Source organism: Oncorhynchus gorbuscha, unplaced genomic scaffold (assembly GCF_021184085.1).
Source record: "Oncorhynchus gorbuscha isolate QuinsamMale2020 ecotype Even-year unplaced genomic scaffold, OgorEven_v1.0 Un_scaffold_781, whole genome shotgun sequence".
Taxonomy (NCBI): Eukaryota; Metazoa; Chordata; class Actinopteri; order Salmoniformes; family Salmonidae; genus Oncorhynchus; species Oncorhynchus gorbuscha.
Genome location: NW_025745810.1, coordinates 244,471 through 258,171, shown reverse-complemented (window position 1 = coordinate 258,171; position 13,701 = coordinate 244,471). Strand labels below are relative to the sequence as shown.

At 44.4% G+C, this 13,701-nt stretch overlaps 1 protein-coding gene across 1 annotated transcript in view; it reads left to right on the top strand.

Annotated features, from left to right (window-relative positions):
* Nucleotides 1-13,701, top strand: part of LOC124020246 (IQ motif and SEC7 domain-containing protein 3-like) — a 126,276-nt gene that overhangs the window by 55,412 nt on the left and 57,163 nt on the right. The window contains exons 3-4 of the mRNA XM_046335605.1: nt 12,261-13,131; nt 13,238-13,505. Coding sequence (XP_046191561.1) covers nt 12,261-13,131; nt 13,238-13,505 — 1,139 coding nt within the window. The remainder of the gene's footprint in view (nt 1-12,260; nt 13,132-13,237; nt 13,506-13,701) is intronic.

The window sequence follows — 13,701 nt, the reverse complement described above, 5'->3', positions numbered from 1 at the left end:
TTCCCCATCCCATCCACTGACCTTCAACCAGGTAACCTTTCCATTCCCCATCCGTCCACTGACCTTCAACGAGGTAACCTTTCCATTCCCCATCCCATCCACTGACCTTCAACCAGGTAACCTTTCCATTCCCATCCCGTCCACTGACCTTCAGTCAGGTAACCTTTCCATTCCCCATCTCATCCACTGACCTTCAACCAGGTAACCTTTCCATTCCCATCCCGTCCACTGACCTTCAACCAGGTAACCTTTCCATTCCCATTCCGTCCACTGACCTTCAACCAGGTAACCTTTCCATTCCCATCCCGTCCACTGACCTTCAACCAGGTAACCTTTCCATTCCCCATCTCATCCACTGACCTTCAACCAGGTAACCTTTCCATTCCCCATCTCATCCACGGATCTTCAACGAGGTAACCTTTCCATTCCCCATCCCGTCCACGGACCTTCAACCAGGTAACCTTTCCATTCCCCATCTCATCCACGGATCTTCAACGAGGTAACCTTTCCATTCCCCATCCGTCCACTGATCTTCAACGAGGTAACCTTTCCATTCCCCATCCCGTCCACTGACCTTCAACCAGGTAACCTTTCCATTCCCATCCCGTCCACTGACCTTCAACCAGGTAACCTTTCCATTCCCATTCCGTCCACTGACCTTCAACCAGGTAACCTTTCCATTCCCATTCCGTCCACTGACCTTCAACCAGGTAACCTTTCCATTCCCATTCCGTCCACTGACCTTCAACCAGGTAAGACAACCTTTCCATTTCCAGCTCTCACAAAGATCATCAGTCACACCTCAAGACCAGAGAAAGAGAAAAGAGAGAGAAACTTGTGAGCGAACAGTGTAGTTCTCAAGGTGTAAAAACAACAACTTGCTGAACCATATACAGTGCCTTCATTTACGTGTTAGTCATTTATCAGACACTCTTATCCTCTTAGCGCGAAGATCGCTAGCGGGATCAAATTCAACAAAATACGGTGAAATCGGAGCGCACCAAATTCAAAATACAAAATCGGAATATTAAACATTCATGAAAATACAAATTTCATACATTATTCTTTAGCTTAGAACCTTGGTAATCGAACTGCGTTGTCAGATTTCAAAAAGGCTTTACGGCGAAAGCATAGCATTTGATTGTCTGAGGACAGAGCCCCATGTCAACATATATTTCAAACCAGCACTAGCAACACAAAATCATAAATAGCGATAAAATCAATCACTTACCTTTGGAGATATTTTTCTGGTTGCAATCCCAAGGGTCCCAGCTACACAATGAATGGTTGTTTTGTTCAATAAAGTCCTTTTTATATCCCAAAAACTAATTCAATAATCCAGTCTTTCAACATGCATACAAAGGATTCCAAAATGTTACCAGCAAAGTTCTTTCAAACTATGTTTTTATTAATTGTCTAATATCTAAATAAACGATAATATTTCAGACGGAGAATATTATGTTCAATAGCAAAGGAAAAGAATGAAGAGTGCGCACACATTCACGCTTGAAAAAATACTACTTTTGTCCTGTTGCTCAACGACAACAAATACTTAATTTTTCAAAAAAACGTAAACCTTGTATAAAGACTGTTGACATCTACTGGAAGCCATAGGGACTGCAGTCTGGGAGGCGGAAATAAGATCTTTCAATAGCATTGCATTGGAAGTCATTCCAAGCTCAACATTTCTTTTTCACGGATCAATGTTCCTCAGGCTTTCGCCTGCTATATCAGTTATGTTATACTGACAGACATTTCTTTAACAGTTTTAGAAACTGCAGAGTGTTTTCTATCCAATCATACCAATTATATGCATATCCTAGCTTCTGGGCCCGAGGAACAGGCAGTTTATTTTGGGCACGTCAGACAGGCGGAAATTCAGGAAACTAGCCTTACTCGCAGAGAGGTTAACCAGAGCGACTTACAGTTAGTTGCCCTAATTCACCCCTTATCACCCTCATCTTCTCCCCTATTTCAACCCTACTCTCCCTCATCCTCACCCCTATTTCACCCATTATCTCCATCATCCTCACCCCTATTTCAACACTACTCTTCCTCATCATCACCACTATTTCACCCCTTATCACCCTCATCCTCACCCCTATTTCACCCCTTATCTCTGTTACACTAACCTCTAGTCCTGATTAAGATTTAACCCCCCCCACCTCGTCACTCTTTTAATCTCTCTTTTAAAGATGATCTCCTTCACTGCCTCCCTCTCTGTGTGTCAGGATTGCTTTACATGTCTGATGTGTTAGATTTATATTCTGCCCAGAGAGAGAAACTCCAGATGAGGTTTCCTTTCACAGTCTATGGGTGGGGAGTAGGTCCTGCCACAGATTAGCGTGAGAATGATCCCATCACATGGACGATACCTTGAGGCTGTTTATACAGGTGAAGTCGGAAGCTTACATACACTTAGCTTGTAGTCATTAAAACTTGTTTTTCAACCACTCCACAAATTTCTTGTTAACAAACTATAGTTTTGGCAAGTCAGTTAGGACATCTACTTTGTGCATGACAAAAGTCATTTTTCCAACAATTGTTTACAGACAGATTATTTCACTTATAATTCACTGTATCACAATTCCTGTGGGTCAGAAGACTGCATACACTAAGTTGACTGTGCCATTAAACAGCATGGAAAATTCCAGAAAATGGTGTCATGGCTTTAGAAGCTTCTGATAGGCTAATTGACATAATTTGAGTCAATTGGAGGTGTACCTGGATATGTATTTCAAGGCCTACCTTCAAGTGTCTCTTTGCTTGACATCATGGGAAAATGAAAAGAAATCAGCCAAGACCTCAGGAAAAAAATTGTAGACCTCCACAAGTCTGGTTCATCCTTGGGAGCTAGAGATGAATGTACTTTGGTGCGAAATGTCCAGAGCAACAGGAAAGTACCTTGTGAAGATGCTGGATGAAACATGTACAAAAGTATCTATATCCACAGTAAAACGAGTCCTTATTGACATAACCTGAAAGGCCGCTCAGCAAGGAAGAAGCCACTGTTCCAAAACCGCCATAAGAAAGCCAGACTACGGTTTGCAACTGCACATGGGGACAAAGATCGTATTTTTGGGAGAAATGTACTCTGGTCTGATGAAACAAAAATATAGCTGTTTGGCCACAATGAACATCATTATGTTTGGAGGAAAAAGGGTGAGGCTTGCAAGCCGAAGAACACCATCCCAACCTTGAAGCACGGGGGTGGCAGCATCATGTTGTGGGGGTGCTTTACTGCAGGAGGGACTTGTGCACTTCACAAAAATGGTGTGGATATATCGAAGCAACATCTCAAGACATCAGTCAGGAAGTTAAAGCTTTGTCGCAAATGAGTCTTCCAAATGGACAATGACCCCAGGCATACTTTCAAAGTTGTAGCAATATGGCTTAATTAAGGACAACAAAGTCAAGGTATTGGAGTGGCCATCACAAAGCCCTGACCTCAATCCCATAGAAAATGTGTGGGCAGAACTGAAAAAGCATGTGCGAGCAGGGAGGCCACTAAACCTGAGTCAGTTACACCAGCTCTGTCAGGAGGAATGGGCCAAAATTCACTCAAGTTATTGTCGGAAGCTTGTTGAAGGCTAACTGAAACGTTTGACCCAAGGTAAACAATTTAAAGGCAATGCTACCAAATACTAATTGAGTGTATGTAAACCTCTGACCCATTGGGAATGTGATGAAAGAAATAAAGCTGAAGTAAATAATTCTCTCTACCATTATTCTGACATTTCACATTCTTAAAATAATGTTGTGATCCTAACTGACCCAAGACAGGGAATTCTTACTAGGATTAAATGTCAGGAATTGTGAAAAACTGAGTTTAAATGTACTTGGCTAAGGTGTATGTAAACTTCCGACTTCAACAGTATGTGCTCACGTAGAGAGTTTTCATAGGATAAATGCCATAGTATATTGCTCACTCTATATTTAACGTAAACGTTTTTCAGAACCAACATTTTGGTATTTGGCAATGTAAGTATTGTATATTAGTACAATCATAGTTAATCATGACCAGGGCAAAGGTAGTGTTCACAAAAGGCTTTTGGTGTATTCTGACATCAATATTCCTGTCATTAGAATCTCCTTGCTCAAGGATAAACTGAGCCACAATGTGATTTTATACAGAATACATTTACGCTGCATAGCCTGCTCTGTAGGTAGTATCGGCAGTTAAGAGCTCATTGCAAGTACAAACCGTGGGTCCAGTCAGTCCTGTAAAAGAACCATTGGTCTAATAGCATTAGTTGTACAAGTGTGCCAGTTGATAGGCTGGTTGATGAAGGCTCCCTCCTCTAACGGACCCATTTGTCGAATACCCTCAATTTTGTCTCTGGGCCCATAATTGCCTTTTTGTTCCGCAGATTCCTTCTTGAGAAAGCATTGGATTCGAGCCTCATTAATCAAACTACATTTATCTCTGTAATGTTTCTCAGCGGCGGGGTGAGGGATGTTATCAGACTGCCTGTGTTCCCTCATAATCACTCTCCAAACCTCCACCAGAGAGAGGGGATATTTATGAGCAATACATCTCACAATGCCATTATGGAAATGCGAGCTAAGTAATCCACATCAACCCAACTTTTTAAGGCAGATTTTTTGTTGAGGGGTAGATGCACTCCGTGTCTCAAAGTTCAATATGTTTACCCGAGCGTCTTTAAACGGCTGATGCTTAAAAATGGGTGGATTAGCACATTTTATCACACCGTTGGCTGGGTATGCTGAGAGCAGTGAAAACTGATCGTGTCCCGTCTTCAATACTCTAGAGATGAAATGTTATGAAAGACGGGTCGATGGAATCCTGTCAAGTTCTTTTTTTTAATCTTCTGCCAGCTTTTTGCGTCGGTTGAACTGTCACACTTCATGCCTTTTGAGAAGTGAACGTAGAATCTCCAACTGCTTCTCACAACAAAGGTTAATAAACCTGAAAGGGTTGAAGCCGATGCTCAATAAGTCAACTACTTACTCGACCTCAGTGCTCCAGCCATTAACCACGAGCCCGTCCTCCCCAATTAAGATGCCACCAATCTCCTGTGCTTGACCTACTGTAGGTTATCGCCTGACTCTCTTACGTTGTGGACACCAAATGAATCTCCATTCCTGATAAACAGTAAGAGCTGTTCTGATTGATGCTCTATTCCTCAGAATTAGCTGTAGCCCTTTTTATGTTACAAAGCACAGTATAACGCCATAATCATGTAAAGTTGACCATTTTCCTGGTGCAAATGAACTGACCTGACATGAATGAGCTTATAATTAGTAGGTAGCATTAGTCGTGCCCTCTCAACTATGTGTTTGTTGCATGCAAATGTAATCATCTGCTATTTAATCTCTGTGCCAGAACTCAATTTGAGGGTGACACTCATAAATATACATGGGTCACTAAGCTAAACGCCAATGAATACGATGAACAAACAAATTCAACTGAGGATACCTTTTTCTGAACACAACATTCTTCAAAATCCCTGAAGTGTGTTTGGCTCATAATTGACTTCAGGCTGGGTTTGCATATGTGTTCATTTTGTTGTCCACCTGTATCGTGACATTTGGTGAGATGAAGTGAATGGGTTGCGTGACAGACTGTGAATGCCAGCTCGTCCTTGGAGACTATTCACCCAGATGAATGCAGCCAGGGAGAAGGCCAAGAGATACCATCCGTAGCACATTTCTCTGAATAGCCAGATCTGATAAGCCAGAACCAAAAATAGCACTTCAAAAAACCAGATTGTTCCCCATAGAAAGTCTGACCTTTAATATTGGAAACCATTTTCATTCCTGGCATAAACATCCCCCCCGAAAACAAACTCTGAATGCGCTATTTCTGCAAGCCTTGGGGTATTAATATTTCAGTGGCAAAGAGGCAGAGTCCCATCTCTCATACACAGACTGGTCTTGTTTCAATTCATCACCACAACTCCATACGCTCATCAGGTCAAAGGCCTGGTTGTGTGTGAATTCTGTCTGTCCTATAAAGTCCACTTGGCTCTCGCCCTTTGACCCCCTAGTGTGTAACGTTTGGTTATCAAACCATATTATAACCCCAAAATACCATTTGCCTCATGTTAGATCGGTGTCACCTCAGCATTTTAAAAATAAATATTTCTGGATTTTTCTTTGAAGAGTTTTCAAAACTGTTCCTGGAGAGCTACCATCCTGTAGGTTTTCACTCCAACTCTGTTCCTGGAGAGCTACCCTCCTGTAGGTTTTCACTCCAACTCTGTTCCTGGAGAGCTACCCTCCTGTAGGTTTTCACTCCAACTCTGTTCCTGGAGAGCTACCATCCTGTAGGTTTTCACTCCAACTCTGTTCCTGGAGAGCTACCCTCCTGTAGGTTTTCACTCCAACTCTGTTCCTGGAGAGCTACCATCCTGTAGGGTTTCACTCCATCCCCAGTTGTAACTAACTTGATTCAGTTCATCAACCAGCTAATTATTAGAATCAAGTGCCCTAGATGAGGGTTGGAGTGAAAACCTACAGGATGGTAGCTCTCCAGGAACAGAGTTGGAGTGAAAACCTACAGGATGGTAGCTCTCCAGGAACAGAGTTGGAGTGAAAACCTACAGGATGGTAGCTCTCCAGGAACAGGGTAGGAGTGAAAACCTACAGGATGGTAGCTCTCCAGGAACAGAGTTGGAGTGAAAACCTACAGGATGGTAGCTCTCCAGGAACAGAGTTGGAGTGAAAACCTACAGGATGGTAGCTCTCCAGGAACAGGGTTGGAGTTAAAACATACAGGATGGTAGCTCTCCAGGAACAGGGTTGGAGTGAAAACCTACAGGATGGTAGCTCTCCAGGAACAGGGTTGGAGTTAAAACCTACAGGATGGTAGCTCTCCAGGAACAGGGTTGGAGAGCCCTGCTCTACCATATCTCCATTGCCTCTCAGTCTACCTCTTTTAGTTCCACTACCCACCTTCCCCCTCCATCCCACCATCTCTCTCTCCTGCTCACCCAGGCTTTCAGTGTCTAATGGAGATGGCAGAATGTACCAGAGAGATACAGGCTCAGATAAAGCTGTGATGGGACCTAAATTCTTTATGCGCCGTCCCCTGCCAACTCATTCGGAAGGCAAAACAAACAAGCCAAACTGCCGCCTTTAATCAAAGCAGCCCCCTCCCAGCTCCCGGCTCAGATCCAAGGCTATCTCTGCCTCAGACATTATTTCTGTCATTCGTTTTGACGAGTGACAACTTTCTGAGGGATGGGTTGTGGTTATTACCTTAACTCTGTTTTTTTAAGCCTACCCATTCTGTCCAGACGAAGTCAGCAGAGTGACGAAGCTGATTTTGTCATATTGAGTGTGTACTCAAAGTTCCGTCTGTCTGAACATTCCAGATAGATAAAAAGTGATGAATATTCAAGGCAAGGCCCAATACCGGTCTGCGGGAAGAGAAAGCCATGTTCTCATTCTGAGATGCCTCACAGAGACTATAGACTATAGCTTAAAGGGCCAGGCTCATTCAGAACGACTTTAATATTCTCCCAACATCTCTTCCCTTTCTCACAGAGGCCTCGCTGCAGTGCAATGTAAAAGGGATCAGACAAGATGGATTTCTCAGTGTCATTTGGGTTTTCTAAAGAGCCTTTCTAAGGGATGGAGTTCTCCAAATGACAATGGGCTGAGATTGCATCATGCTGCAGCCACCCCACTTATCGCAAATTGCAAAGCCTAGTGTGCATTATTGCATGGCTATCTGTTCTTCCCCATAGAAGTCTATAGGATGCAGGTGACTTTGCTTGGGACTGCAGAGTAGTAGTTGAAAGTATCACGTTGATCCCCTGGTGGCCCCGCAATCCCTTCTAAAACCATTCGCCCAATTGCCTTTGAGCCACAGGGGGGATAATTTGACGTGAGCGGACTCAGTCCATATATATTTCGGATCCTGCCCTCGGTTCAAGTCCTCAACTGAGCAGACATATGTCGAGAAACCTTGTGACAAGATGGAGAATAGCACCACATTTTCTATGTTCTCAGAGAACATTGGCGAGATCAACCCATAGGGATAGTGTACAGGGTTGACACAGTTTAACTGAACAGGGTATAACTGACACATCCATAGGCCAGAGATTGCCACAGCCATCACATGCAAAGAAACTCTAGAAATATATAGAATGTGATTGTTCTGTGAAGAGAGTTGGTAAAGGTTCCATGCATTTTTTTTATCCCTACCCAAATCAAATCAGAACTGCCTTTTTATCTCACAGTCGTTTATTTCCAGGCACAATTAATAGCTTTCAGGTTATTCAGTGTAGAAGAGAGAGTAGAGTGCATCTCAATTGCACCCACAGATAGTGGTTCTGATTTATTGAAGGCAATGAACGTTTTGGCCACACAGATATTAGACAGATAGTAACACATTTTTTCTCCCTCTCCTAAATACAAATACAAGCACCCACAATTATTATAATATTACAGTGCCTTGCGAAAGTATTCACCCTCCTTGGCATTTTTCCTATTTTGTTGCATTACAACCTGTAATTTAAATGTATTTTTATTTGGATTTCATGTGATGACATACACAAAATAGTCCAAATTGTGAAGTGAAATTAAGAAAATTACTTTTTTCAAAAAAATTCAAAAAAAAAAAGAAAAGTGGTGCATGCATATGTATTCATATGAAGCCCCTAAATATTCACCCCTTTGCTATGAAGCCCCTAAATAATATCTGGTGCAATCAATTACCTTCAGAAGTCACATAATTAGTTAAATAAAGTCAACCTGTGTGCAATCTAAGTGTCACATGATCACAGTATATATACACCTGTTCTGAAGGCCCCGGAGTCTGCAACACCACTAAGCAAGGGGCACCACCATGCAAGCGGCACTATGAAGACCAAGGAGCTCTCCAAACAGGTCAGGGACAAAGTTTTGGAGAAGTACAGATCAGGGTTGGGTTATAAAAAAATATCAGAAACTTTGAACATCCCACAGAGCACCATTAAATCCATTGTAAAAAAAGTGGAAAGAATATGGAACCACAACAAACCTGCCAAGAGAGGGCCACCCACCAAACTCACGGACCAGGCAAGGAGGGCATTAGTCAGAGAGGCAACAAAGAGACCAAAGATAAACCTGAAGGAGCTGCAAAGCTCTACAGCGGAGATTGGAGTATCTGTCCATAGGACCACTTTAAGCCGTACACTCCACAGAGCCAGAAAAAAATAAGCAAACATGTTTGGTGTTTGCCAAAAGTTATGTGGGAGACTCCACAAACATATGAAAGCAGTTACTCTGGTCAGATGAGACTAAAATTGAGATTTTTGGCCATCAAGGAAAACGCTATGTCTGGAGCAAACACAACACCATTCATTCCCCAGAGAACACCATCCCCACAGTGAAGCATGGTGGTGGCAGCATCATGCTGTGAGGATGTTTTTTATTGGCAGGGACTGGGAAAATCATCAGAATTGAAGGAATGATAAGGGGCGCTAATTACAGGGAAATTCTTGAGGGAAACCTGTTTCAGTCTTCCAGAGATTTGAGACTGGGACAGAGATTCACCTTCCAGCAGGACAATGACCTGAAGCATAGTGCTAATGCAACACTTGAGTGGTTTAAGGGGAAACATTTAAATGTCTTAGAATGGCCTAGTCAAAACCTAGACCTCAATCCAATTGAGAATCTGTGGTAGGATTTACAGATTGCTATACACAAGCGGAACCCATCCAACTTGAAGAAGCTGGAGCAGTTTTGCCATGAAGAAATGGCAAAAATCCCAGTGGCTGTCACGCCTTGGTCTTAGTATTTTGTGTTTTCTTTAATTATTTGGTCAGGCCAGGGTGTGACATGGGTTTATGTTATTGTATTTTCGTATTGGGGTTTGTAGTATTTGGGATTGCGGCTGATGAGGGGTGTTGTATAGGCTTGGCTGCCTGAGGCGGTTCTCAATCAGAGTCAGGTGATTCTCGTTGTCTCTGATTGGGAACCGTATTTAGGTAGCCTGGTTTCGCTTTGTATTTCGTGGGTGATTGTTCCTGTCTCTGTGTAGTTTCACCAGATAGGCTGTAATTAGGTTTCACGTTCACGTTCCGTTTGTTGTTTTTGTATTTGTTTAGTTATTTCATGTATCGTCATTCTCTTCATTAAAGAACATGAGTAACAACTACGCTGCATTTCGGTCCGACTCTCTTTCCACAAACGAAGAACGTCGTTACAGTGGCTGGATGTGCCACGCTTATAGAGACATATCCCAAGAGACTTGCAGCTGTAATTGCTGCAGAAGGTGGCTCTACAAAGTATTGACTCTGGGGGGGTGAATAGTTATGCACGTTCAAGTTTTCAGTTTTTGTTGTCTTATTTCTTGTTCGTTTCACAATAAAAATATTTTGAATCTTCAAAGTGGTAGGCATGTTGTGTAAATCAAATTATACAAACCCCCCCAAAAATCTATTTTAATTCCAGGTTGTAAGGCAACAAAATAGTATATACAAATATATATATATATATATATATATATATATATATATATATATATATATATATATATATATATATATATATATATATATATATATATATATATATTAGCACTTTCCCCTTAAACCACTTGAGTGTTGCATTAGAACTATGCTTATATATATAATAGAATGTGCTGACAACCTAAAACAGACACAATTATTATTATTAAATTGATAATACTTATCACATAATGCCTCCTTCATACAGGCACCATTCATTTTGTGATTTAATTTCTCATTCATATTCTACCCTCTTACTTTTTTGTCTAACTTTACCTCCCTTTCTCTTTACCTCTCTCTCTACCTCTCTCTCTCTCTTTACATCCCTCTCTCTCTTTACCTCCCTCTCTCTCTTTACCTCCCTCTCTCTCTTTACCTCTCTCTCTCTCTTTACCTCCCTCTCTCTCTTTACCTCCCTCTCTCTCTTTACCTCCCTCTCTCTCTTTACCTCCCTCTCTCTCTTTACCTCCCTCTCTCTCTTCCTCTCTCTCTTTACCTCCCTCTCTCTCTTTACCTCCCTTTCTCTCTTTACCTCCCTTTCTCTCTTTACCTCCCCTCTCTCTCTTTACCTCCCCCTCTCTCTTTACCTCCCTTTCTCTTTACCTCTCTCTTTACCTTCCTCTCTCTCTTTACCTCCCTTCTCTCTCTTTACCTCCCTTTCTCTCTTTTACCTCCCCTCTCTTTACCTCCCTCTCTCTTTTACCTCCCTCTCTCTCTTTACCTCCCTTTCTCTCTTTACCTCCCTTTCTCTCTTTACCTCCCTCTCTCTCTTTACCTCCCTCTCTTTCTCCCTTTACCTACCTCCCCTCTCTCTCTTTACCTCCCTTTCTCTTTACCTCTCTCTTTACCTCCCTTTACCTCTCTCTTTACCTCTCTCTTTACCTCCCTCTCTCTCTCTTTACCTCCCCTCTCTCTTTACCTCCCTCTCTCTCTTTACCTCCCTCTCTCTCTTTACCTCCCTCCCTCTCTTTACCTCCCCCCTCTCTCTACCTCCCTCTCTCTTGACCTCCCTCTCTCTTTACCTCTCTCTTTACCTCCCTCTCTCTTGACCTCCCTCTCTCTTTCAGCTCTTATATTGATATTATGTGCACCATGGAGGGTGAATATTGAAAGTTTAAAAACGTTGTTCATTATAAGGCAGCCTCTCTCTCCGTGCTGATTGATCCCGCTGTACACCAAAAGGATTATGGGTCCCGTAGGTGCTACATTTGCGGCGTCTTGTCACCCACCATTACTTTTCTTTGCTCTGAGTAAATGTTCAGGTGTCCAATATTTTTCCTCTCTAATGACCATTTTTTTGTGTTGAGGGAGTGTTAAATTGTCCGTCCCATTTTTGTGACCTTAACATTTACATGTTCAGGTTCATGCCCATTTGCATTAGATCCAATCAATGTCATTGTGTTTCAAAGGTCGTCATGGTCACCTCTTGTCATTTGGAGTAACTGCAGCCTTATTTGATTGGAAAGTATCACATTCATTGTATTTTTGGCAATTTAAAGAAGAGGTATTCAGGGCATGTCTTTGTACATGTGGATGCTGGTGTGTAGAGACGGCATCTTGTTCATCTTGAGGGAGAACCACGTGCTAAGTGGTATTATGGATGTCCTTTGTATTTGTGTTGTCTCCCTGCTTTTATCTCCAACTCCTCTGCCTAGAGCCAAAGCCCCTCTTCATGTCATAGAATGTTTTGTTACCCAACTGCCTTGTACTGTCAACTGCTGCATGTAGCGTTGAAATATCCAAGCAGCTCAGTTTCACTCATACCTCTCCTGTCTCCCTCTCCTCCGTGTTTTCCAGATCGAAATGTTAGAGCACAAATACGGCGGCCACCTCATCTCCCGCCGCGCTGCCACCAAGATCCAGACCGCCTTCCGCCAGTACCAGCTCAGCAAGAACTTTGAGAAGATCCGCAACTCCCTGCTGGAGAGTCGCCTGCCGCGGCGCATCTCCATGCGCAAGGTGCGCGTGCAGAACGCTGAGGGCTTCTCCGCCGAGCGGGCGCTGGCCGAAGGCTGCAGCCTGGCGGGTATCCCCCTAGTGCGCTCGCCATCACTGCCCGCCACAGTGGGCGGCACCCTGACCGACCTGGAGGACTCATTCACAGAGCAGGTGCAGTCGTTGGCAAAGTCCATCGACGACGCACTCAGCAACTGGAGCCTGAAGACCATGTGCTCCCTCCAGGAAGGAGGGGCCTATCAGTTCAGTGCAGAGTCCTTCAGTGCGGCCGGGGGAGGAGGAGAAGTGGGAGGAGGAGGGTTGGACCAGGCTTTTCTCCAGAGCATATCAGTTGGGGAGAATACAGGCGACCTGCCCCGCAGCGCCAGCAAGCTGCTGATGGCCTTCCGCGACGTGACCGTTCAGATTGACAATCAGAACTTCCGCATGTCCTCCTCCGTCATGGAGTCATCGGCCTCTGTCTCCATGGGCAACTGCGTCCAGCAGCAGCAGGGGGGTGCAGCCACCACCCCCACCATGCCCACCGCTCCCCCGCCCTCACCCCTAAAAACACTCCCCTCCTCCCCTGAAGAGGTCACCGCCGAACCCACAGACCCTCCTGTCCCTCCCCACGAGCCCCCTCCGCCCCCGGAACCAGTGGTAGAAGTAGAGGGGCAGGACGCCGACTTCCCTGCGCCCCCGCCCAGTGAAGAGGAGCTAGAGGAGGAGGAGGGCCAGCAACCCCCTTGACCCCCTGGACAAACTAGCCAACCCACAGACCCCGGAGGTGGTCATCCAGCCCGTCCAGCCACCTCAACCCCAGGATGGTGCACCCTCAGTGGCAACCCCATCCACCGAGGCCCTGGAGGCCAAGCGGAGCGGCTCGGAGACGGCTGAAACCAGTTCCGAGCAGATAAGCTGCAGCAACAGCACTTCCACGGAGGCACGCTCGGCATCGGAGGCCTCATCCAAGGAGGCCCTGCAGGCCATGATCCTCAGTCTGCCGCGCTACCACTGCGAGAACCCGGCCAGCTGCAAGTCGCCCACACTCTCCACCGACGTCATGCGCAAGCGCCTCTACCGCATCGGCCTCAACCTTTTCAATGTGTGAGTACCCAACCATTCCCTCCTTACCCAGGCTGGGTTAGTGAAATACATATTGTGGACATTAGGTGATGATGCTATTGCTAAAATCTAGCCAGTGATCGGCGAATGGGAGTGAACTGACAAAAATTCATCCATGGACAAACAATGCTCTTACACACACACACGCACACGCACACTCGCACTCACACTCACACTC